Here is a 24,677-nt window from a genome sequence, read left to right on the forward strand (position 1 = left end):
GAAGGCTGTACAGAATTCAGGCCCGAATTGTATGTTTTTAACCCACCTTTTCAAGCGAGTTAGGACGTGGCTGCTTCCCTTCTTACTAGAATTGAACCGTGTTCGGGATCCTGCCGCAGCCCCGTCCTCACTCGACACCTGACTCCCCGCGAGGACAGCCTGAAGGGCTCCCCACCTGCAAGGCCTCCTCCTGGCTTCTTCCCGGCCCGCCGGGGCCGCGGCTGGCGGGGCGGAGGCGGGCGGGCGGGCGCTGCTAGGCGGAGTCGGCGGGGCGGGCCGGGGCGGGCCTTCCCAGCCCGGCCCTTCTGCCGCCGCTGGGCCTCCTCCTCCTCCTCCTCCTCCTCTTTGTGCGCCCCGCCTGGCGCCCCGGGACAGCGGCCCAGCCGGAGGGGGCGCGACCCAGCAGCTGCCCGGATCCCCTCGGTCCCTTCTCGGAAAGTCGCTGGTCTGCTCGCTTCGGAAATAAACGGTCTGGCCTCCGAGCAAAGGGCGCGGGGAGAAGCCGAGGATCCCGCTCCCTCCGCGCTCCCTTCCCGGAGGCTCTTCTGCTCGGGCGCCTCGCCTCCTTCCCAGCCGAGATGCCGCGGCTCTTTGCTGCTTCGGAGCGCGTGTGAGGGGCAGGGGCGCCGGCTGGAGAAAGGGAGCGATGAACCCTTTTCAGCAGGGGATCCTACTGCTGCTCTTCCTGCTCCTGGAGGTAAGGCAGATCAGTATTATTACTACTATTCTCATTATAGATGCTCGGGGTTTGCGTGTTTTCTGCCATGCACAATGCACTCCCATACATTTGAAGCCCTGTTGAGATTTAATGGAGACCCGGACGATTATAGGCCATATAACATAGGCAGGGAATAGCCTAATTCTTGTTGAGATCATGGGAAGCGATATTATTGTCCCAGCTGTGCTTCCTCAGAGTAGTAGCATTCAGTCGTGTGCAAATCCTCCCTCCCAGTCTTCCAACCTGCAGACAGGCTTACCACCTCGATGTCACAGGTAAGCGTATAGAATTTTCCACAGACACACTCTTTTTATGAAAAACTGCCATAGGGAGGCTGGGAACTTGAGCAAAGTGAAGGTGGGGCAGGGCTGCTTAGCCAACCCTTTTCCTTCAGGACATTTACCTGGAAGTAATGCCCCCTCCCAAATTGCTCCCCTTCCCCTGCAGGGAATAAGACCCATGACCACTTTTCCTTTTAACTGCAGAGATAAAAATATATTGGGAGAGGGATTTGGAGTAGAAAAATGATTTGGGGAAAACAGTTAAGCCCATGCAGAGTTCAAGGTTCTAGCCTCCCATGACAGCTTTTTATTTTATTTTAATTCATTTTATTTTAATGTTGCATGCAGTTGGACCTGGAGAAATAGGCCTAACTGGTTTGTAGATTTGAAGGCATATGTTCATAGATAGAATTGAGGACTCTTACCTTTATTACTAACTGCTGGTGTTAACTCCGCAGGGAACTACGGTAAATGTGCTGTCGATACACAGATTTGATACATCTTAGGTGCATTTTCATTTTTAATCAGCTGTGAAGGTTTTACACATTTTTGATGGCACGAGCCTTGTTTCTTCCTCATTCTCACCATTATGAGTTTTTATTTATAGAGAAGTATCTGAAATCACTAGCTTCCTGTGCATTGCAAATAAATATAATACAAATTTTATTAATCATCAGGAACCATTTGTATTGCAAAATAATTACTGTCCTTTTTCATAAAAGTACTTTCTTATTATTGCTTCGTGTCCTCCTCCCAAATGTGATCCTGTTACGTAGATTAAATTCAGTAGTTATTTTATTTAAGTAGAGAGTCCTAGGGCTTTCTGCCTGCTAGGGAAGTCCCACCCCCACCCCCTGGTAAGTAAGGGTAGGCTGTGGCTACTCAAATAGTGATTGAAATATACTCTACACATACTCCAAGACAGTTCTTATCCACATTTTTCAGAATCAAGAATAGATGGGCTCTGTTGGTACAATCCAAAATTGAGCGGCTACTCAGTTAGCTTGGTGACAGGGCCTAACTGGACATTGTGTGCCAATATTTGTATTACAATCCAGATACTAGAGTGTTGTTGTTGTTGTTGTTGTTGTAAGGAAAGCTGTTGAAAGAGGACCACCAGGGATGGAGAAGTAATGTAAGAGGAGCCACTGCTGCCTGACTTTCCTCACTCCAGGTGGCCTCACAGTCTTCTCTCCATATTGGGGGGTGGGAAGGGAACCAGTCTGGCTGCCTGGGAGAGATTCTTATTTGTCACAAGTTACAAGTCAAGTTAGGTAAAGGGACCCCTGACCATTAGGTCCAGTCATGGCCGACTCTGGGGTTGCGGCGCTCGTCTCGCTTTATTGGCCGAGGGAGCCAGCATACGGCTTCCGGGTCATGTGTCCAGCATGACTAAGCCGCTTCTGGCGAACCAGAGCAGCGCACGGAAACACTGTTTACCTTCCCGCCGGAGCGGTACCTATTTATCTACTTGCACTTTGACGTGCTTTTTGAACTGCTAGGTTGGCAGGAGCAGTTACCGAGCAATGGGAGCTCACCCCGTCACGGGGATTCGAACTAGTTACAGGTGCTTAAAAAAACCAGGGAGTGGCGATTTTAGGGGGAGCAAGGGGGCAAAGGACTCAGTTAATGCACCACTGGGTGATGGTGGATTGGCGCAGTAAAAGCCCAGCCCCAGCATTCAAGCAGGTGAACTGTCTGAAACCTGGCTCAGTTAAGCTGGAGGCAGCACTTCCTTGTTTCATGAGCAGCGAGTTGATCCAAAGAAAAAGTAGGAAAAGAAGTTTTCACTGCAAGGCCTGTTCAGGTGCCTTTATTTAGCCATGCCAGGAAAGATTCACTGTGGGACTTCCGGAGGCGGCGCGAAACAGCAATGGCGGTCCTCTTCGCGCTGTGAAGAGGGGCTCCGCGAAAAAGGGTCGTCCGCTGCGGCAAAGCGGAGACCCATCAAGAAAAACCGCAGGCAGAGCGAGCCTGCGGCCGTGGGACTCGGCGGGCGCCTGGAGCCCCCCCAGAAGCGGAGAAGGAGCCTCGTAAGAGGCTCCGGAACGTGAAAGGGGGAGCGGCGCTGTGAGTTCATCGCTCTTTTCGTGGAAGCAAAGCCGCGCTGCTGCTGCTGATGAGCGCTGACCTTTCTTCTTGAAAATATCGGAATTGGAGCAACATACCCGTGAGTAAGGGGCTTAAATTTTTAATTTAAATTGAAGAAATTCGGCTGAAAACGGGAGGCGAGTAACAGGAAGTCCGCCTCCCGACTCTGCTAATCAGATCAAAGCAAGGGCTCGGAAACGAGCTGAAGTACTTAAAAAGGGACTGTAAAAGTGGAAGAAAGAGTGCATAGATAGATTCTGTATTTTGAAGATAAAAGGGAAAGAACTGTGAGATTTATGGACTTTTATTCTTTGGAACTGCCCTCCTATCTTTGAGCTAAACGGGGTTGAAAGGGATAACCCCGTCATCGGGCTGCCAGTGTATAGAAAAAGAACTGTCAAACTGCTGTCAAATTGACGACATTGTTGCAGAAATTGAAATTGTTGCATAGACTGAGACATTAATATTTAACATTGTTGCTTGGACTTATTTTGATACCTTGTGGCTGGATTTTAAGAGATCAGAAGATTTGGAAACCTTCCTTTTGTGTTTGGGAACTACAAAATTTAACATGGGGAATAGAGGAACTTCAATGGCGGAAAATAGTTCCTTTCTTCTTTGAAACTTTGAAATACTCCCCCTATAGGACTGTGGAAGTATAGTGGCCTGGGAATTGAGCTTTATTGAAACTCTTTGTGGTTTAATTTGTTTATACTTGGGACCTGTTTTTCCCATGGGACAAAAGATCATCTGACCTTGAACAGAGGCAGGTGTGGAATGAGCGGCACAGGGAGAACAAGAGCAGCTAAAGCCAAAGATAAAGAAAAAGAGAAAAAATCTGGGCAACTCTTGCAAACAACTTTAACTCATCACCGCAGATCATCCGTCCCAACTGTGCTGACAGCACAGGAGGTGGAACTTGTACAGCCTGCTGCAGAAGATATGGCAACTGGAGGATCTGAAACAGTTTTGAAACAAATTTTGGAACAATTGGCAGTTTTAAATCAAAAAGTGGACAATCAAACATCAAAAATTGATCAAGCTACATCCTCTATTGGCAAATTAACTGAACAGGTTTCGCAGCACACCCAGGCAATTGAGAAATTGCAAGGAGCTACGGCAGAAAATTATAAATTAGCTGTGGAAGCCAATCAAAAAGCAGAACAGGCGAACTTAAAGGTTGATGAAATTAAAGGAGAAGTAAGACCTCTGAAAAGACAGGTAGGGGAACAACAAGCCTACCTGTCATTGGTTGAACTGAAAAGTAAAGAAAGCAATATCAGGATAAGGGCTATCCCGGAACTGGAGCAAAATAATTTAGAGGGATTTTTGACACTTTTGTTCTCCAAATTCTGGGGAATTGAGGAAGAAAAGGACTTTAAAATTGTGACAGCCTTTAGACTGGGAAAATCAGTAAAGAAAGACAAGTCCAGAGACTGCTTAGTTGCTTTGAGATCAAGAGAAGAAAGGGATAAGATATTAGGCCTACATTTTAAGAAATCTTTGGAGATAGAAGGCAAAAGGGCCGAAATTTACAGAGATATACCCAAATATCTCTTGGAACTTAGGACTACCTATATAGACCTGACTAAATTGTTGAGACACAACGGAATTCCTTATAGGTGGGAGTTTCCACAAGGACTTTCATTTACTTACAAAGGAAGGAAAATAAAAATTAAATCACCTGAAGACCAGCAGAAGTTCCTACACGACCACGAGGAGGACCTGCAAAAAGGAGCTGCAGCTTCTTGGCCTCCACCACCACCGGGACCACCTCCAAGAGTTATACCACCTGGATCAGGACCAGCACTACCTCCTCCGGGATCGGAGGGAAGCTTAGATACCCCATTGTAGAACCCGTCAATTGATTCAGGATGTCTCTACAGCTTCTTAGTTGGAACATAAATGGCGGAAATTCCCCGGAAAAAAGAAGAAAAGTTTTTCACATTTTGAAAAAGGAACAACTGGACGTTATCTGCCTACAAGAAACACATGTGACAAGGCTCCATAGAAAAGTGTTAATCAATAAAAGACTAGGCCAAGAATTTATTTCTTCGGACAAAGTTAAGAAGAGAGGAGTGGTGATATACGCAAAGGAGAGCCTGTCACCGAAATTCTTATTTAAAGATGAACATGGCCGAATTTTGGCGATTGAAATACAGACACAAGGAGAAAAATTTTTGATATTAGGAATATATGCTCCAAATGAGGGAAAGTCGGAATTTTTCAGGAAGCTGCATGAGACTATGCTGGATTACTTGGACTATAGTAACATCAACATCAAAGTGTCAACATATCGAAAGATGGCAGACTACCTAAAACTTTCTTTGAAATGACAGACAATATGGACTTAGTTGACATTTGGAGGGTTAAGAACCCTCTAGGGAAAGAAGGGACTTTCTTTTCTGAAGCTCATCTGACATGGACGCGAATCGACCAAATATGGACAACTAGAGGACTGGCACCTAAGACTAGAAAAGTGGAAATCTGCCCAAAAACCTGCTCCGACCATAATGCTTTGAAAGTGGAATTGAGACTTAATACAACCGGCTCCTTTAGATGGAAAATGAATGACACTTTATTAAGAGATCAGGAGATTGTGAAGAAGGCCCAAAAAATTTTAAAGGACTATTTTGAGATAAATTTGAATACCACCGTGGAAAAAAGAACAATCTGGGACGCAAGTAAGGCAGTTATGAGAGGGTTTCTAATACAACAAAACACGATTAAGAAAAGGCTCTGGAATGAAAAGAAGGAGAAGATATTGGAGAAAATAAGAGAAGGAGAGAAAAAATTAAGATCTAGGCCTAAGTCGAAGGATGTGCTAAGAGAAGTGAAATTTTTCCAGGCGCAATACTCAAAATTGATAAATCAGGAGGTGGAATGGAAAATTAAACAAATGAAACAAAGATCCTTCGAATCGGCGAATAAGTGTGGGAAACTGCTAGCTTGGCAGTTGAAAAAGAGACAAAAGCTTAATACAGTTACAAATCTAGAGATTGAAGGGAGAATGGTTCAGAAACCCGAGGAAATTAGAAAGTGCTTCCAGAGGTACTTCAAAGAACTCTATTCACAAGGGCCGCAAAAAGCTTCCGAGGTGGATCAATTTCTTAAAACTAATGGATTACAAAAAATACCCCTGGAAATGAGAACAAACCTGAACTGTAACATTACACAGCAAGAAATTGAAAGCGCCATTCAAAATCTTCAACTTGGCAAGTCCCCAGGCCCTGACGGCCTAACCTCCAAATATTATAAAGTTTTAAAGGACTATTTGATACAACCTTTGATGGAGGTTTGCAACCAGATAATGGAGGGAAGGAAGGCACCGGAAACGTGGAAAGAAGCTTTCATCACATTGATACCTAAATTAGAAACTGAAAAGACTCAACTTAATAATTACCGCCCCATTTCACTCCTAAATGTGGATTATAAAATTTTTGCAGACATTTTGGCAAGTAGACTTAAAAAAGTACTAAATGAAGTGATTCATAAGGACCAGGCTGGCTTTCTCCCTGGTAGGCATTTGTTTGATAACACAAGAAACATTATTGACATTTTGGAACTTCTACAAACAAATCTTAATACCAGAGCGGTTTTAATTTTTATTGATGCAGAGAAGGCCTTTGATAATATTTCTTGGATGTTTATGAAGAAAAATTTGGAAGGGATGGGAGTGGGGCGGGGGTTCGAAAATGGTATAGAAGCAATCTACACAGAACAAAAAGCTAAATTGATAGTAAACAATGTGGTGACAGAGGAGTTTAAAATCGAAAAAGGGACACGTCAGGGGTGCCCTCTATCCCCCCTATTGTTCATCTCAGTTCTGGAGGTGTTGCTAAACATGATTAGAAAGGACCGGTTGGTTCAGGGAATTGAGGTCGGAGTGAAACAATATAAATTGAAAGCATTTGCAGATGACTTGGTATTAACACTTCAGGAACCAGTCTCCAGTACTAAAAGAGTGCTAGAATTAATTTCTGACTTTGGTCGGGTGGCGGGGTTTAAGTTAAATAAGCAAAAAACCAAGGTTTTAGCAAAAAATTTGACAGTTACAGAAACAGATGAGTTCTCTAAAGAAACGGAGTTGAATGTGGTTAAAAAAGTAAAATACCTAGGGGTGTACCTGACCTCCAAAAATCTGAATTTGTTTAAAGATAACTATGAGAAATGTTGGTCAGAAATCAAAAGAGATTTGGAAACATGGTCAAGATTGAAACTTTCCTTGTTAGGCCGAATAGCTGCTGTAAAGATGAATGTATTGCCGAAAATGTTATTCTTGTTTCAGGCCCTACAGATCGTGGACAAGGTGGAATGTTTTGGAAAGTGGCAGAAGGATATTTCTAAGTTTGTTTGGCAGGGCAAACAGCCCCGAATAAAGTTTAAAATATTAACTGATGCGAAAGAAAGAGGGGGATTTGCCCTGCCAGACTTGAGGTTATATTATGAATCTGCAGCCTTCTGCTGGTTGAAAGATTGGATTTTATTGGAGAACACTGACGTCCTAGATCTGGAAGGGTTTGACAATGCGTTTGGGTGGCATGCATATTTGTGGTATGACAAGGTTAAAGTGCACAAATTGTTTAAAAACCATATTGTCAGAAGAGCAATTTGGAGGGTCTGGATAAAATATAAAGACTTATTGGAGAGTAAGACTCCGAGGTGGCTCTCACCGGTGGAGGCCAAGGCACGTAAGAGACTTAACATGGAGGCCCATTGGCCTAAATATTGGGAAATAATTGAAAAAATTGGAGACAATTGGAGGTTGCTAAGTTTGGAGAAATTGAAAACTAAGGTACGAGACTGGCTGCACTATGCGCAAATTCAAGAGGTATTTAAAATAGATAAAAAAGTTGGATTCCAGGTGGAAAAATCGAAACTAGAGACTGAATTGTTAGAGCCAAAAAGTAAACTACTTTCGAGAATGTATAACTTGCTGCTTAAGTGGAATACACAGGACGAGACAGTCAAATCCGCTATGATAAAATGGGCTCAGGATGTGGGGCATAACATTATGTTTGTAGACTGGGAAAGGTTATGGAACACCGGTTTGAAATTTACGGCATGCACTGCCTTGAAGGAAAATATTATGAAAATGGTATACCGGTGGTACATGACCCCAGTCAAGCTAGCTAAGATATATCATCTGTCTGACAACAAATGTTGGAAATGTGGAGAGGCGGAAGGGACATTCTTTCATCTCTGGTGGACCTGCCCGAAAGTGAAGGCCTTCTGGGAAATGATCCATAATGAACTAAAAAAGGTACTGAGATTTACCTTACCCAAGAAACCAGAGGCCTTCCTTCTGGGCATGGTGGACCAGAGAGTGCTTAAGAAGGACAGAACCTTTTTCATGTATGCTACCACAGCAGCAAGGATCCTGATCGCAAAATATTGGAAGACACAAGATTTACCCACGCTGGAGGAATGGCAATCGCAGTTGATGGACTATATGGAATTGGCTGAAATGACTGGCAGAATCCGAGACATGGGAGAAGAAACAATTGAGGAGGACTGGGAAAAGTTTAAGGACTATTTGAAAAAACACTATAAGCTGTATGAATGTTAAAAAATGCACCTTTCAGGAAATTCTAGCTTCAGCAAATGTAAGTTAATGAAATGAAAATTAAGACACAAGAATTTAGAGGTAAAATAATGAAACAACTTTATTGTGTTTAATACAAAGCATATAAGAATTGGGTTACAGTAAAATTGAAATTAGGGAACATGATAAAATGGAAGATACAATAAGTTTTGAAATAAGTTAACAAATTGCTGACGCTTTATAAGACAGGGAACGTAGGGTTTGGAGGATGTGGGGAAGTCCTTTAGAATGGATGGAAAAAGAATATGGAAATTTGTTATTCTTCTATTCTATTTTCTTATAACTATTCTTGATTCTTTTTTCTGTATTTCTCAAAAGCAATAAAAATACTTTTAAAAAAAAGGAAAGATTCACTGTGTTTGAGAGAGAAAGTTTCATGAATCTTCTTTGGCTACATCATCATGCTGTTTTGCTTTGTTTTAATCAAAGAGGGTTTAGACTGTTTGTAGCTGGGTCTCTTCTCTTGGGCCTATTTGCCTTCGTAAAGGCATTTTCCTAGATTCGGCACTGCTTAATTTTGCATAATAGAAGCAGTGATTAGGTAGTACAATCCCCACCATCACCACCTATTCAAACCCTAGGGTGGCTTAGGAGAATTCTTCCAGCTTCGTAAATGGGTTCTGTCTGTTTTAGGACTCTAACCTTTGATTGATCTGTAAAGACGAATAGCCATAAGGACTGTATTGCTGGAAGGATTTTTTAAATTTAAGCCTGGTATTTCACCCATGCCCCCTGATTTTGACATATATGAAACCACCTCTAGGAAGTTCTTTGTGGGCTGTGATTTGACACAGTGGCTCCTAGATAGAGGTCAAGTACCCTAGCATTGAACTGCATTGATTCATGAGGCGGTGAATCTCCCCAATAATTTTGCAAACACTATGTTTACACTCCTCCTTTGCCCTATCATAGGAGGTATCCAGGAACATAAATGTCTTTTTTCTGTTAGTTATGGGATTTCAGATTGTATGTTCATCGAATGATCAAAACATATGGATCACTCCATATTAAGGAGTCATCATGAACACACTTGTCAGTGCAGATTTCTAGATTGAGCGACTGCACACATTTTTTTGAACTCTGAGCTGGGGGTATTGCCAGCTTGATGTGTGTATTGTGTATATGGGGGTGGAGGAAGAAGCAATTTGCAGCTCTTTCATCATTATCATGGGAAACTGGATTTGCACATACGACCTGAGTGGCTTTTCACATGCAAGGTGCGTGAAAAGTCACGGAAAAAATGGTAGCTTTTTCCCACTTCCTCTCACTGCAGAAGCTGTCCACATGGGTGGGTGGTGTGAGATATCAGAGGTGGTTTATGGTGATCCCTTTTCTGAAATGCACAAGAGTATTTCTAGTCCTAATCTTTCTGATCTCAAGTTCCCTGTGTAATAGAACAGAGAAACCGATAAATATTCTGTCCATGGAAGCATTTACTTTAGCTTGGCTCCGAAGGCTACTCAAAGTCCGCTAGGAACTTAATAACTGTCAATCACCCCCTGCTTCCCCCACCCCAAGGAACGTAATCAGAATGTCCAACAGTGATTGCCCAGCAAACCACACGACAGCACAATAGAAGATTAAGCTTTCAATGTTCAATCCATTTAGGAGAAGCCCTGCAGTATTCCTTGTAAGCTTTAATTGACTTTATAAACAGGGTGTTTCAGCATAAGTTGTTAATGCTTCATGTACATGTTTTGCTTTTTTTGGCTGCTATACCAGAATTTCCTTTGATCTAAGCATTTAGGGCCTCAACACACCTGGAGTTTTCAGGGAGTGTGCATGGCTTCTAGGAAGACTCAGACCTTCTTTTATAATGAATTTTTGGCATTTAGTCCCCCTCCCCCTTTTAAAGAAACAAACACTCATTTATCATTGACTGGGTTGTGTTGTATATGTGTTCATTATATTCTTCCCATATGAGCCTTTCTGGGTCTTAAGGTCATCTGCTGAGGCCCTCCTCAGAGTGCTACCTCCAGTGGAACTGTTTGCTGTATTTGCAGCACCGAAGTGACGTGGGCAGTGTGTATGGAGCTCCTGGGCTGCCCCGACAAAAATACCTCCCTCTCAGCCTTTCAAAGGAAAGGAAAGCATTATATTTGGCACCAGCTTGACTGCAAAAGTTGCCAGGAAGAGGCATACAAGCAGTGTTCAAAAATAGCCAAGCACGAGGCGCATTTTTGCACCTGGCCTTTGACCACTTGTGACCAAGTGAAGATGCACGGGCATCAGGATGGCGCATGACGTGTCCACCACCTGGAGGTGCATGCCTGGGGATCATTGGATCTGGACTGTTTTTAGACACTAATACTCCATCCTGTAGAATTCTATCAGTTATGTGTTATATGCACAATCAGAATGAATTTTAGGAACCAAAATGCTTTTTCTGTGTAGCCTGAGCAGGCACCATTAAGAAAAAGAGGTAGGAACAGGCCAATATATATGTGGACTGTCCATGGATCTTTTAAGTTCTTCTTTAAGTTCTCAGAGCTGTTAACCTAGCTCAAGGTTGTCACCTGAATTTGCCAGATGTTTAACTGACCATCAATCACAGTCAGTCCATCATTTGAAAAATAAGACTTTAGAACTGTCTTACCCCAAAATGCCAACCAGACATTCCACTTTGATGACTGCAACTTTGGCTTAAGGAACCATTTGGCACCTAACTTATATATCTGAGTTTCTAACTCTGCATACAAGACACCATCCAATTGCCCTTGGGACTCCAACTCTGCATTTAAGTAGGGTTTACTCCATAGCTTTTTCTTCTCCCAAAGATGTCCTGCAAGGATTTTTTCCTTGGGGTTTACTCCCAAAGCCTTCCTCATAAATGAGAATAGCTACACGGTAGCGGAGGTTTAGGATGAGTTTTCCTTCTCCTAGATGGGATACCTTCCCAGGCTGACAAGCCCCATCTGCCCCTCCTTTCCCTCTACAGCACATGCAGAAGCCGCCTTCTTGACTGTTGGACCCCCTCTTGGTCTCATCCACTCAGTCTGCTGGAGCCTGTCTTCTCATGTAGAAGTCTGCTAGCCAGTATAAGTCTTTGGCTTGCCAAGTTTTATCTGGAGGCTACGTGCTGCGTGGTGCAATAGGGGTTGGTATCCCAGGGGGATTAGTGGGGATGGGGCTGTGGACAGTTTACTTGCTTCTTCCTTCCATGATTTAAGCATGGTCTGTGTTTAGTGTTGGGGGGGTTTCCCTTAAGTTGTTTGGGAGGAATGGGTATGCTGTGGTAGAGTTATTTCCAATTATGTCTCTCTCCAAGTGTACCCATTGTTTTGTCTCGTCTTCTAGAATGTACGGGCTTATGTGGTGCATTTGGTTGGTGGATTTGGGGTTTATTCTTGATTTTTTGTGGAGTTGGGTTGGGGGAATCCAGATTGTGAGGGTTTGGAATATGTAGGTTAATTTGGGGAGGGTGGTCATTTTGATCATGGGTATTTTGTCTGACAGTGAAGTTGATATTGTACAATCTCCTCAAATCTTTATTGATTTGTCATCACAGGGGGTTGTAATTGTGGAGGTATAGTTTGTTGAGGTTTTTGGTTATTTGTACCCCTAGGTATCTGAATTTGGGGCAGCAAAGTTTTATCTTGGTGATGTTGGCGAATTCTTTTTGGATATGAGGGAGCGGGGTGCTGAAACACATAGCCTCAGATTTTGCAAAATTTACTTGTAGGCCCTACACCATTGAAATGTGTTGAGTTCTCTGATTAGGAAAGTTGCTGTGTTTTTGGAGTCTGGTGTTGTGACCATCAGGTCATCCTCAAAGTGCCCTAATTTATAGGTTCTGCCTTTTATTTCCACTCCCTTGATGTCTGTGGCTGCTCAGATTCGGATTGCTAGAGGTTCCAGAGCCAGGGTGAATAGGAAGGGAGACAGTGGGCATCCTTGTTTTGTGCCTCTTTGGATTGCCATGGTCCATACTGTTAGTCCTGTATTTTGCTGAGGCTCAGGAGTAGATTTGTTTGAGGGTTTGTAAGAAGTTGGGACCAAATTTTATTTTAGTTAGTACTGCTAGTAGGTATTTCCATTCTAGGCAATCAAAAGCTTTGAGGATGTCTAGGGACATAATTGTCAGTGGGAGTTTAGTTGCCTTGCTGTGTTTGATCAGATTCGGTAGTTTCCTGATAAGGTCTGTTATATTGCTACCAGAGATGAGGCCTGTCTGGTCCAGGGCTATTTAATTTGTGCAGGAATTTTTTTAGGCGGTTAGCCAAGATTGATGTGAATATCTTGTAGTCTTGGTTTATTAATGAGATCGGGCAGTATGATTCTACTTTGAGGCTGTCTTTGAGTGGTTTTGGGATAGAGTAGAGAGTTTAGGAGTTAAGAAAGAAGAAAAAGAAGAAGAAAACTGAAGATGTTGAGATGGTGGTATCTGAAAGTTTTTTTAATATCTATATATTTATTTACAGTGGTGCCCCGCAAGACGAATGCCTCGCAAGACGGAAAACCCACTAGACGAAAGGGTTTTCCGTTTTGGAGGTGCTTCGCAAAACGAATTTCCTATGGGCTTGCTTCGCAAGACGAAAATGTCTTGCGAGTTCCTGCGGGGTTTTTTCCCTTCCCCCCCCCTTTTTCCCAAGACGCTAAGCTGCTTATCAGCTGATCCGCTAAGCCGCTAAGCCAATAGCGCTAATCCGCTAAGCCGCTAATGGGCTTGCTTCGCAAGACGAAAAAACCGCAAGACGAAGAGACTCACGGAACGGATTCTTTTCGTCTTGCGAGGCACCACTGTATCTATATATATATATAAAATAAAAAGTATATAGAAAACCCTTTTGAGAGGGGGGATTATTATTTACTTATTTATTATAGAGAGATAGATATAGAGATAGATATAGAGATATATACACTTTAAAGAGAAAAAGGAAAGAGAAAGAAGAAAAAATAATAGCAATAACAATAAAGTGGAATAAAAACATTTTTTGGGGGGAAGAGAGGTGATGATAATAATGGAAGAACAGGGAGGGAGGGAGGGAGGGAGGGAGAAAAAGACTGTCTGATTTCTCTCCCATTTAATTAAAATAAAATAAAAATAAACAAATAAAAAAAGAAGAGGGATCAGGGCTGAAGCTGTGGTCCCAGGAAGTGGCCTGTGTTGGTTTAGGGCGTCTTTATGGCCACCGTTATTTTAATTCTTGAGAGTTAGAATGAATGAATAATGTATTTAATTTTTTTTTAATTAAGAAAAGAAAAATTTTGGATCCTGTGTCCGTTTCCATCCGCCAGCAGGGGAGGGCCCACCCAGCGCCTGTCTTCTCCCAGGCAATACCTTTGTGCGGCTCCCTAATTGGCCCCTTTCCGCTTCCCTTGCACTGGTCACCAGAGATGTCGGGTTGGGGCCAGGTTTGGACTGGGCTGCACACTTTTATGCGGCCTCCCTGGCTCTCCCGGTCCCCTCCTACCTCTCTCTCTCAATGGCTGCAGCAGCGGCCGTGGTGGCGGAGGCTGGTGAGTGTTCAGCTGGGGGGGGGGCTCCGCCGAGTTGTCTGCTCAGCTCCGCAAGCCTCCAGACCTCCCAGTCCTGGTGGAGCTGAGGTCATAGGGGGTTGGGGGCTCCACACAGCCCTCTTGACGTTCATGTTGGGCCCCCCTGGATCCCCCCTGCTTGTGGCAGCATCGGTGTTGGCGGTGTGGGGACCGGCCAGAGCACCCTGTTGGTCTTGGCGGCATAGGCGCCGACTCCATGGGGCCTGAGGGGGCCCGAGCCCCCTCAAAAATTCGTTTGGGGGGGCTCCGCCCCCCCAATAATTTAAGAAAATTATTACCGTATTTTTCCGGCATTCTGCCTCAGGGTCTTACTGCCCACCCTGCTCTGTTTCCTTGCTGTGTTTGCTCAAACGGAACAAAGAGCAGGGAAAGCCCCTCCCCTCCAGGCAGAGGGAAAGCAGAGTGTGTCTCTGTGCTCCGTGCAGGAGGGAGAGAGAGAGAGCGAGAGAGAGCGCGCGAGCTGGCTGACTTGGGTGGGTAGGTGAGGGAAAACTTTTGCCTTCCTTTCCTCCCTCCTCCTGTTATACCCCTCTCCTGCATTCTTAGCCAGCTGCTTCTCTGCACACCCCTCTCCTGCTCCGTTTTTCCTTCCCTCCCCACTTAAAATGTGGTTAAAAAGCATGGATCCACATGGATCCTCAGGATCTTTGCATTGGGTCAGCCCAAATTCACCATCAGATCACATAGCATGTCCATGGCTACAGCCTGCCCCCCCAAAATCACGCACCCACTGTTGCCTGGGGCTGCAATGGTGCAAAAATGTGGTTAAAAAGCATGGATCCACATGGATCCTCAGAATCTTTGCATTGGGTCAGCCCAAATTCACCATCAGAGCACATAGCATGTCCATGGCTACAGCCTGCCCCCCCAAAATCACGCACCCACTGTTCCCTGGGGCTGCAATGGTGCAAAAACGTGGTTACAAAACATGGATCCACATGGATCCTCAGGATCTTTGCATTGGGTCAGCCCAAATTCACCATCAGAGCACATAGCATGTCCATGGCTACAGCCTGCCCCCCCAAAATCACGCACCCACTGTTGCCTGGGGCTGCAATGGTGCAAAAACGTGGTTACAAAACATGGATCCACATGGATCCTCAGGATCTTTGCATTGGGTCAGCCCAAATTCACCATCAGAGCACATAGCATGTCCATGGCTACAGCCTGCCCTCCAAAAATCACGCACCCACTGTTGCCTGGGGCTGCAGTGGTGCAAAAACGTGGTTACAAAACATGGATCCACATGGATGCTCAGGATCTTTGCATTGGGTCAGCCCAAATTCACCATCAGAGCACATAGCATGTCCATGGCTACAGCCTGCCCCCCCAAAATCACGCACCCACTGTTGCCTGGGGCTGCAATGGTGCAAAAACGTGGTTACAAAACATGGATCCACATGGATCCTCAGGATCTTTGCATTGGGTCAGCCCAAATTCACCATCAGAGCACATAGCATGTCCATGGCTACAGCCTGCCCCCCCAAAATCACGCACCCACTGTTGCCTGGGGCTGCAATGGTGCAAAAACGTGGTTAGAAAACATGGATCCACATGGATCCTCAGGATTTTTGCATTGGGTCACCCCAAATTCACCATTAGATCACATGTCTGTGGCCACAGCATGAAGCACAAAAATGATACATCCACTGTTTCATTCAGAATGTTTTTTTCCCTTGTTTTCCTCCTCTAAAAACGATGTGCGTGTTATGGTCAGGTGCGTGTTATAGAGCGAAAAATACGGTAGTTATATTATGCTTTGTAAAGTCACAAAATTATGTTGGTATTTTTTATTTTCCTTGTTTGATGATAGTTACCTTTTAAAATACATTCAGTAATGAGTTAAAACAAATAATTATTACGGTAGTAAAAGAGGCGGCGCGAGTAGTTTTGCTCGGTGCGTGCGACTGGCCCAGCCCCTCTTTCCTTTTCCTCTCTTCTGCTCTCCCGCCGGGCGCCTGAGGGAGAGTTACTTAGCGGTTCTGAGGAGCCGCTGTTGTTTCGGCAGGGGAAAAACCGCCGCCTGCGAACCGCCGAGCTCCCTCTCTCTTTCCAGCCTCTCTCTCTCTCTCTCTCTCGCGCTATGGCCAAGGAGGAGAAGAAGCCCTTCAGCCAGTCTATGGCCGAGTGGCGGAGGTTCATCTACAACCCCAACAGCGGCGAGTTCCTGGGGCGAATGGCCAAGAGCTGGGGTGAGGAGGGCGAGCGAGCGAGCGCGCGCGGGGAAGGGAGGGGAGGGGGCGGCCGGCACGAGGGGCGGTGGGAGGCGAGGCGGGCACTTGCCTTGCCCACCACGCATCTCTCTCCTTCTCGGTCTCTCTCCCTCCCTCAGCTGGCGAGGGGGCCACGAGGCGGGCGGCAGCAGCAGCAACGGGCGGGAGCGGATCTTATAAAACTTCCTGGGGCAGGACCCCAGTATGGGCCCCCCCAATATTTTTTATAAGTCAGCGCCCCTGCTTGGCGGTCCCTATGAGCTCGGCACGGCTGTTGCACTCGCCATCTTGCTTAACCCATGCCTCTGTTATGGCTTTGAAGGCCAAATGGGAGAGGGAGCAAGTTCTTAAGGCCCAATGCTTTCCACCTAGAATCACAGAGTTGGAAGGGACCCTGAGGATCATCTAGTCAAACCCCCTGCAATGCAGGAATAGGCAGCTGTCCCTTACAGGGATCGATCCTGCTACCTTGGCGTTATCAGCACTATGCTCTAACCCAGGCTTCCTCAACCTCAGCCCTCCAGGTGTTTTTTGGCCTACAAGTCCCATGATCCCTAGCTAGCAAGACCAGTGGTCAGGGATGATGGGAACTGTAGTCTCAAAACATCTGGAGGGCCGAGGTTGAGGAAGCCTGCTCTAATCAATTGAGTTATCCAGGCTGACAATTGTTCCATTATAACCTGTTTCATTGTTCCTTCTAATTAAAACCAATGCTTACAGGAAGAGGTAATTGTTACAGGAAGAGGTAATGGCCAGAAATTAGTAATGGCTAAGAATGCTCAAACAGGAAGGGATGACAGCCACTATATTGGCAATACAGAGAGCAGGAGACCAAGTGTTTGGTTGCCTAGGTGATGTAGAAGGAAATACACATCCCAACCAAAGTAGCCGGGCTCTGCTGATTTCTGAAATGGAGTCTTGCTCTTTTGGAAATGGCGAGAGCTACCGTATGTCAAACAGGCCGGCCTCTTTGCTGTTGAAGGAATGAAAATGCACTAGATTAATTTTACTTTCAAACATTGCCATCACCAAGATTTTGGAAATGCACACCTGCATATATTTTCAGAACTGAAGATAACAATGAAAAGAGGGCAACTCTGTGCTTGTGAAGAAAAAAATTGTGAAGGCAGAAAGGATTACACTGAATGTTCACTTGATTTACTTCAGCTAAAGAGGTGGTTTATCAGTATTTTCTGAAGAGTTTTCCCCAGAGGTCCCCCCCCCCACCATTCCCATATTGTATTAATATTAATTACAGTCTGCTGCTGTAGTTGAATGTTTTCTATTCTGTCTTGTGTGATCAAAATTTGATCAAGCTGGTCTAAAACTGGTCAGAGGCTGTATTAAGAATAGAGAAAGGCAAAATTCTAAGAGCAGTGGGACTGGTTTCTCATAGCATCCAATACAAACATAGCATTTGTTGTCTCAAAGTGAACTCTGAAAAAACAATTCTGCCAATGCCCAGCATGGTTCAGCTGAAACAGGGCAAAATTAACTGTGGATGATGCACATTGGCTGGCACACTTGATTTCACTAGCCCCAGACCAGAACATCTTTGAAAATGTGTTTGCAGTTTTATCTATCTTTTAGAAACAGAAATGAAACAGGACATTTATGTCTGAGTATATACATGCTGCTCTGAAATATTAATACAAGGCAAGACAGCCTTCCTAAAGCCTGAAAGGAAGGGGTGAGATCAATGGCTGAACCTGTGTTATAATTCTGGTGGGCATGAATGCAAAGCAAGTTGCAAAACTGGGACCATCCTGTAGTTGAAGGACAACATGGGGAATTATTGCAGGCTTGTATGGTTGTCCCTGGGAAGCAAGGGCATGACGAGCTTCATGGCAGCCACTGAAATTAGCAGCCCAACATCTTGTTTCCTCCTTCTCCTTGGGTAATACAGTACGACTGCAACTTACGCACATTTAACATGTGTGGTTTCAGCTTTATACGGTTGAAGGCCAGCCAATTAGACTCACACAAATTAAATGCACAGAAGGCAGACAGCCTAAAGGCCTTTTGCATGCCTGGTCAGCCTCCTACCCAGTGTTAATAAGTGGAAGAAAGTTGCAACACACAAGCATCACCTAATCAAATCACATAAATTCCAAATTACAAAGCCGAATTTTTAATTTTGTTGAGGGGACCCATATTTCAAGATCCGAAGGGGGATTCTGATCATCTTGCCACTGCGTTAATGTCCATCAGTCCAAACAAAGTTCATAATTCTATCCAGTCTTATCTTGCTGTTTCCACATCACATCTTGTTCATACATTTTCTCTTTTTTCTTTATGATCTCTTCTGATAGTCTCCTGAAGCCGATAAACACCAATAATAATCCTGTGTGATTTTTTCCATTCTTCCAATCCTCAAATCGAGATGGTTTCCATATATCATCGCCTTCATAGATAACAGCGCTCTTTCCATCATTAATTACAGAACTGTCGTTCTTAAGTCCCACTGAGGAGTTTCACCCACAATATAAAAACAGCTCTATTTCTCTATTTCTCCTCTCAGACTTAAGTCCTCCGACAGAACTTCCCAATATGGCAACAGAATTTTTAACTGCGTCATTCCAAAGCCCTTATACATTCTACGCTCTTCTTAAAACATGCTTTGGTTCGAAAGTTTATCTCCACACAGCCTTAAATCCACAGCTTAAGTCCTTAAAACGACATTTCTGGCTTGTGAGGGGGGGATTCTTGTTTAATCACATAGGGAGAGAAAGGAAAGTTTTCCCCCCTCCCCTATCAGTCCCTTTGCCATACCGAGTCTCGGCGTATCTTCTCAAGATTTATACTTGTTCCTCCGACTCGTTTTGTTTTATCAGAGATCTCTTCTGTTAGCAGTCTTTACTCCCCCTTCTTCCTTGAAACATGTGCATTCGCTTCATCCAAATTGTTTCTTTTGAAGTTCTTGCAGCTAGTGGCACGGATCAGAGACGGCGTCCAGGAGCGCCAAAATCCCACAGGAGGGCATTGTGCCTAGTGCTCCCATCCCCACAAATTCGGGGGTGGTATAGGGCACAGCAGGCAATGGCAGTCCCCCACCACAATCCGGGGGGGGGGGGGTAGGGAGGCTATTTACTCCCATCACAGCCTCCAATTTACCTCGTGTGGGTCGGAGAGATGTTATTGTCAGCCATCTTCTGATGCGCCCCTAGTGGCCCCTCCTCATCACCTAACATTTTCAGCCAATCAACTGCATGGAAAAAGTTTTTAATTATCAAAGATAAGATGAGGGTGGTTTAGGATCAAATGTGGTGTATATGAACTGAAAAATGAAAAAATAAAGTTGTGGATTTGGAAAAGAGTCTGCAAAATAACTGATCAAAACATTTCAGTACCAATGGATTTTTTTGGGGGGTGGGAGGGTTGCCATGTTTCCGGAATTTCCCAGACATACATCGAATACTGCTTGAACAACCAAAATAAATAAATATGGAAGGTGAAAGATGGACGAAGGTCTACTGGTTAGAACAGAAAAAGGATGGAAAATTAAAACATATGAAGAGTTAAGAGATAAATTAACGAGCTAGCTACAATTTCATCAAATTAACGCTCTGTGGACGGAAGATAAAAAGATAGGGATGAACGAAAAAAAATCTAGATTTCAGATAGAAATACTGGAAGGAAATTCCAAACTCTTATCAAAAATGTATAACCAATTGTTAGAATGGGACACTAAAGATGAGGAGATAAAAGAAGTTATGGTAAAATAGGCGATAGATTTGGGATATAATCTGGAATATGACAGTTGGACAAAGCTTTGGAACAAAGATATGAAATTTACAGCCTGTGTTGCACTAAGAGAAAATATGGAAAAAAATGATGTACAGATCACACCTGTAAAATTAGAAAAAATTTATAAGACTGGAGACAAAGTGTGTTGGAAATGCAAAAATAAGGAAGGAAGTTTCTACCATATGTGGTGGACTTGTGAAAAAATTAAAAAGTTTTGGGAGCTTGTTTATAATGAACTAAAATATATATTTAAATACACCTTTGTCAAAAAACCTGAAGCTTTTCTTTTGGGGATGATTGGAGATGAAATTAAGAAAGAGGATCAGATATTATTCCATTATGCAACAACAGCTGCTAGAATACTGATAGCACAAAACTGGAAGACAACTAATATCCCAACGGTAAAAGAGTGGCAAAGTAAATTATTCGAATACATAGAATTGGTAAAAATGACACACAAAAATAGAGACCAGAAAGAAACAAAGTTTATTAAGGAATTCATAACAAATTCATAACATATATCGAAGCAGATTTAAGAAATTTAAAAATCACAGTAGGCTCAATATAACCCTACAACGTGCAGATGTCATAAATCAAAACTGCAGGAAAAAAATCTTTTGTTACATAATCCAAAACCGAGGTGGAGGGAAGTCAATTAGTTGTATTATGTCTTTGTCTTTTTTCTTTTTTGTTCTGTTGTTTGTTTTCTTTTTTGTGATGATTTTGTTCTGTGTTTATTTGTGTTTGATTGTTCAACGGAAACTAATAAAGAGAATTAAAAAAAAGGGAATACTGCAGTCTGGCAACCCATTGTCATTTTTACTGATTTCCCTCAATAACTTTGGGCAGGCAATTCTAAATTAGTGGCGATGGTAAGTCTGCCAAGTATTCTAGTTTTCTTGTAGCTCTTACTTTCTTGTAGCTCTTGTAGCCCTGGATTCAATCTTCTTAATTCTGTTTTTGTGGCTGTAGCTTTATTATAGTGCATCAATGACTTAATGGGTCAATGTATTCTTCTGTTACAGCTGATAGATTATTATGGGTACACTAAACGTTTAAGCTAAAAATAATGTACATTTGTAATACATTTCATGCAGAAATCTTAGTGCACTATAGAAATGTTGATTAAACCTGATTACATGGAAAGTGCATGCATGAGTAGCTTTAGAGTAGAGGCACAGAGCAAAGTAGGATTATAAACAAAAGCAATTTACTTGAGAGAAAGTGTGTGGAGGGGAAGGAAGACACGCAGAGGCTACCTGCGCAATTAGATTTGGGCAGTCATTCTTCTGTTTCCATAGTCATTATTTTTGTAGCAGTTCCAATGCCTTGTCTTTATTGATTACATTTCTTTTAATATCTTATGAAATTCCATCCAGTCATAGAGCCATCTTTCTGGGCTAGTTCTTGAGGTCAATATGGCTATGTTTTTGCCAATGCTCAGCAGTCAGAAAGGGACTTTGCCCAAGTAAAATGGAGGCAGTGCAAGACTGTGTGGTGCTTCTTCTAACTTCCAAGCACTCAGTTTAACATGAGTGAGTGTCCTCCTCTAGTGAAGTCTTTCATGTGCAGACAGCTTGAGGGATGTGTGAAGGCAGAGGACATGATATGCACCAGATATGGTACATCTCAGAGGGGAGTCTGGGCCACTCTGTCAGTTTTGAGGCCTTGGGAGGGGCCTCAAAAATTTAGAGCCAGCTCTAGGTTCATCTGGTTTCTACTTTGAAGAAGAAGAAGAGTTTGGATTTGATATCCCGCTTTATCACTACCCGAAAGAGTCTCAAAGTGGCTAACAATCTCCTTTCCCTTCCTCCTCCACAACAAACACTCTGTGAGGTGAGTGAGGCTGAGAGACTTCAGAGAAGTGTGACTAGTCCAAGGTTACTCAGCAGCTGCATGTGGAGGAGCGGAGACGCGAACCCAGTTCACTAGATTACGAGTCCACAGCTCCTGACCACTGCACCACACTGGCTCTTGATGATGATGACTTACTAATATTTATTAAATTTGTATACTGCCCTTCATTTGCAGATCTCAGGGTGATTCACAAGATAATAACACAAAATACATAAGAAAAACAAGAACAAAAACCAACAACCCCCCACCCCTCAAGAACACATTTAAAAGGCCATAGATTGTTTAATCAGCTGAAGGCCCTGGTTATAGAGAAATGTTTTTGGCTGGTGCCTAAAGATATGCAATGAAAGTGCCAGGCGAGCCTCCCTGGGGAGAACATTCCACAAGCAGGGAGCCACTGCAGAAAAGGCCCGTTCTGATGGCTGCCACCCTCCAGGCCTCTCATGGAGGAGGCACACAAAGAAGGGACTCAGATGGTCAGGTGATCCTTGACTCCAGGGCGTATTCTGGCCACAGTGAAAATTCTGAAGTGCATGTGTATTGCTTTTAGTTAATCAAGTTCCTAGTCCAGTATCTAATTGCTAGAATGCAGTTCCAACTTTTAGTGGTGTCAAGATTTATTAATGCATATTACTTTTAGCACCCTGTTATACTCCTCAGCAGACTGGCTAAATAAAAGAATTCATTATACTCCATGCCCAAATGTGAAGCTTGTTCTACCTGAAATTCTAGACCCTTTCCCCCAGTTTCTTTTCCACTTTATTTGCCCTTGGTTATCTGTATAGGCCATGGGATGCTGTCTGACTGTTGGGACTATTGGGAGGCAGGCAGGCAGGCAGAAAAGCAAGAGGGGAGGGGAGCAGAATCCTGTGTCCTGGAAGAGGGCATGGCTGGCTGGCTGGAAGAGAGGAAAGGCGCACTCCACACTGGCATTTTGTTGCAAGTCTCATTTGTGTGTTTGTTGCTCAAGCCTCCTTAGTCTTAGTTCGTTTAGTAGTTCATAGAAGATACTATTTGGCCCCAGAGCTCCTTTGTATTGTATAAGGATGTGTATCTCATTTGCATGTCTGGCAAGGAAAATAATGGTGCATTAAAAACCTGTTCCTGTACCTGAGATGCCTATGCTTATTTGGTTGTTGAACTGCAGAAATGAAAAGGCTATCTATCTAAATGTCATCTATCTAAATAAGCATCACAGATGAGTGACAGAACACAGTAGCATTGATAAAGGCAGTTTTATTATCTGGCTCTTGCTAATTGTTTCTCATTGTGAAGCTCAGTTTCAACATTTTGCAGAAAATGTGATAATAGATCCAATAAAACTTTCACTCTTTACCTTTTGGATTACATGTTGGGACTAGTAGGGAAATCACTAATGAGAGTTCTGTCATTTGTGGGAGACTGAAGTACAAAACTGCCATTGTTTATAGAGCGATGTAACCAACTCCTGTCTCAATAAACTCTCAGTGTAAACACTGACAGAAACAACAGAGAAAGGAAGATGGAAGAATATATGCAAATACAGTTACAAATATTTAGACTAGATTCTGTAGGGGAGAGAGCTAAGGCCTTATGGCATAGGATTTGCAGAAAAGGTGGGTTTTGAGGAGGGATTCAAAGACAGAGAATGAGGGGATTCCATGCCTCATAGGTGTTCTGCGGAAGCAGGAAGTTAAAACAGAATTCCCCCCTCTTCAAGCTGGCGCAGTTTTCAGCATAGTGCCAAGCTGCATTTCTGCCACTGTGGAACTGAGACAAGTAATATACAAGTCTGAGGTGACACAAATCATGGCTTTCCATCAGTATTTTTCCAGATCAAATGCCACATCCTTTACTGAAGACTCAGACTGTACATTTAGTAGAGTGGCACAGTTATTTTAAACAACCGTCCCTCCCTCGTTGTAGTTAATGTTGTGTAAGGAGATTTGCACGGTACAGATTATGTAAAACAGAGATTATGTAACAAAAGTGCTTCTGTAAATCTGTTCCCTGTAGAGGCTTGCAATGGGTGAGAATGTTTCCTTGAGTGCAGTGTGACAAACCCAGTATGTATACAGTTGGGAGGTCAGATTAATGAGCAATATAAACTGTGTCCAAATAAGGAAGATTTAACTTCAGAGCTTTGCTAAAGTGCCAAACATTCCAGGATGTGGAAGATGCCAGTTTGGTTTGGCGTAGCTATATATCTGCAAGACTGTGTTTAGCTGGTATAGCTGAAAAATGACCCTACCCATTAGATACTGCTTGTTTTCTTAATTAGTCCGAGTGCCAGCATTTACTTGACGGGTGTTAGCCACATGGCCATTTGCAGGTGTAGCGTGCCCAGTCTCCTAGCCAACAGGAGATCGGTAGCGCACTGTAACTTTCTCATTTTCCTCTTCCTCTCTCATAAGCAAATTTCCTCTGTCTCTTCCATGTTTTGCTTTAGCCCTAGTGTATAGTGTATTATTAGGGACGTGGGTGGCATTGTGGTCTAAATCACTGAGCCTCTTGGACTTGCCAGTCAGAAGGTCGGCGGTTCAAATCCCCGTGATGGGTTGAACTTCTGTTGCTCTGTCCCAGCTCCTGCCAACCTAGCAGTTCAAAAGCATACCAGTGCAAGTAATTAAATAGGTACTGCTGCAGCACTCTGGCTTCTATTACGGTGTTCCGTTGTGCCAGAAGCA

General features: G+C 43.7%; 1 protein-coding gene across 1 annotated transcript in view; it reads left to right on the top strand.

Moving 5' to 3' along the window:
* The first annotated feature begins 231 nt into the window (after nucleotides 1-231).
* The window catches only part of VOPP1 (VOPP1 WW domain binding protein), a 48,817-nt gene continuing 24,371 nt past the window's right edge, over nucleotides 232-24,677 (top strand). The window contains exon 1 of the mRNA XM_083706434.1: nucleotides 232-697. Coding sequence (XP_083562560.1) covers nucleotides 647-697 — 51 coding nt within the window. The 5' untranslated portion in view covers nucleotides 232-646. The remainder of the gene's footprint in view (nucleotides 698-24,677) is intronic.

The sequence above is a fragment of the Podarcis gaigeae genome (assembly GCF_964106915.1).
Source record: "Podarcis gaigeae genome assembly, chromosome: 12".
NCBI classification, from domain to species: Eukaryota; Metazoa; Chordata; class Lepidosauria; order Squamata; family Lacertidae; genus Podarcis; species Podarcis gaigeae.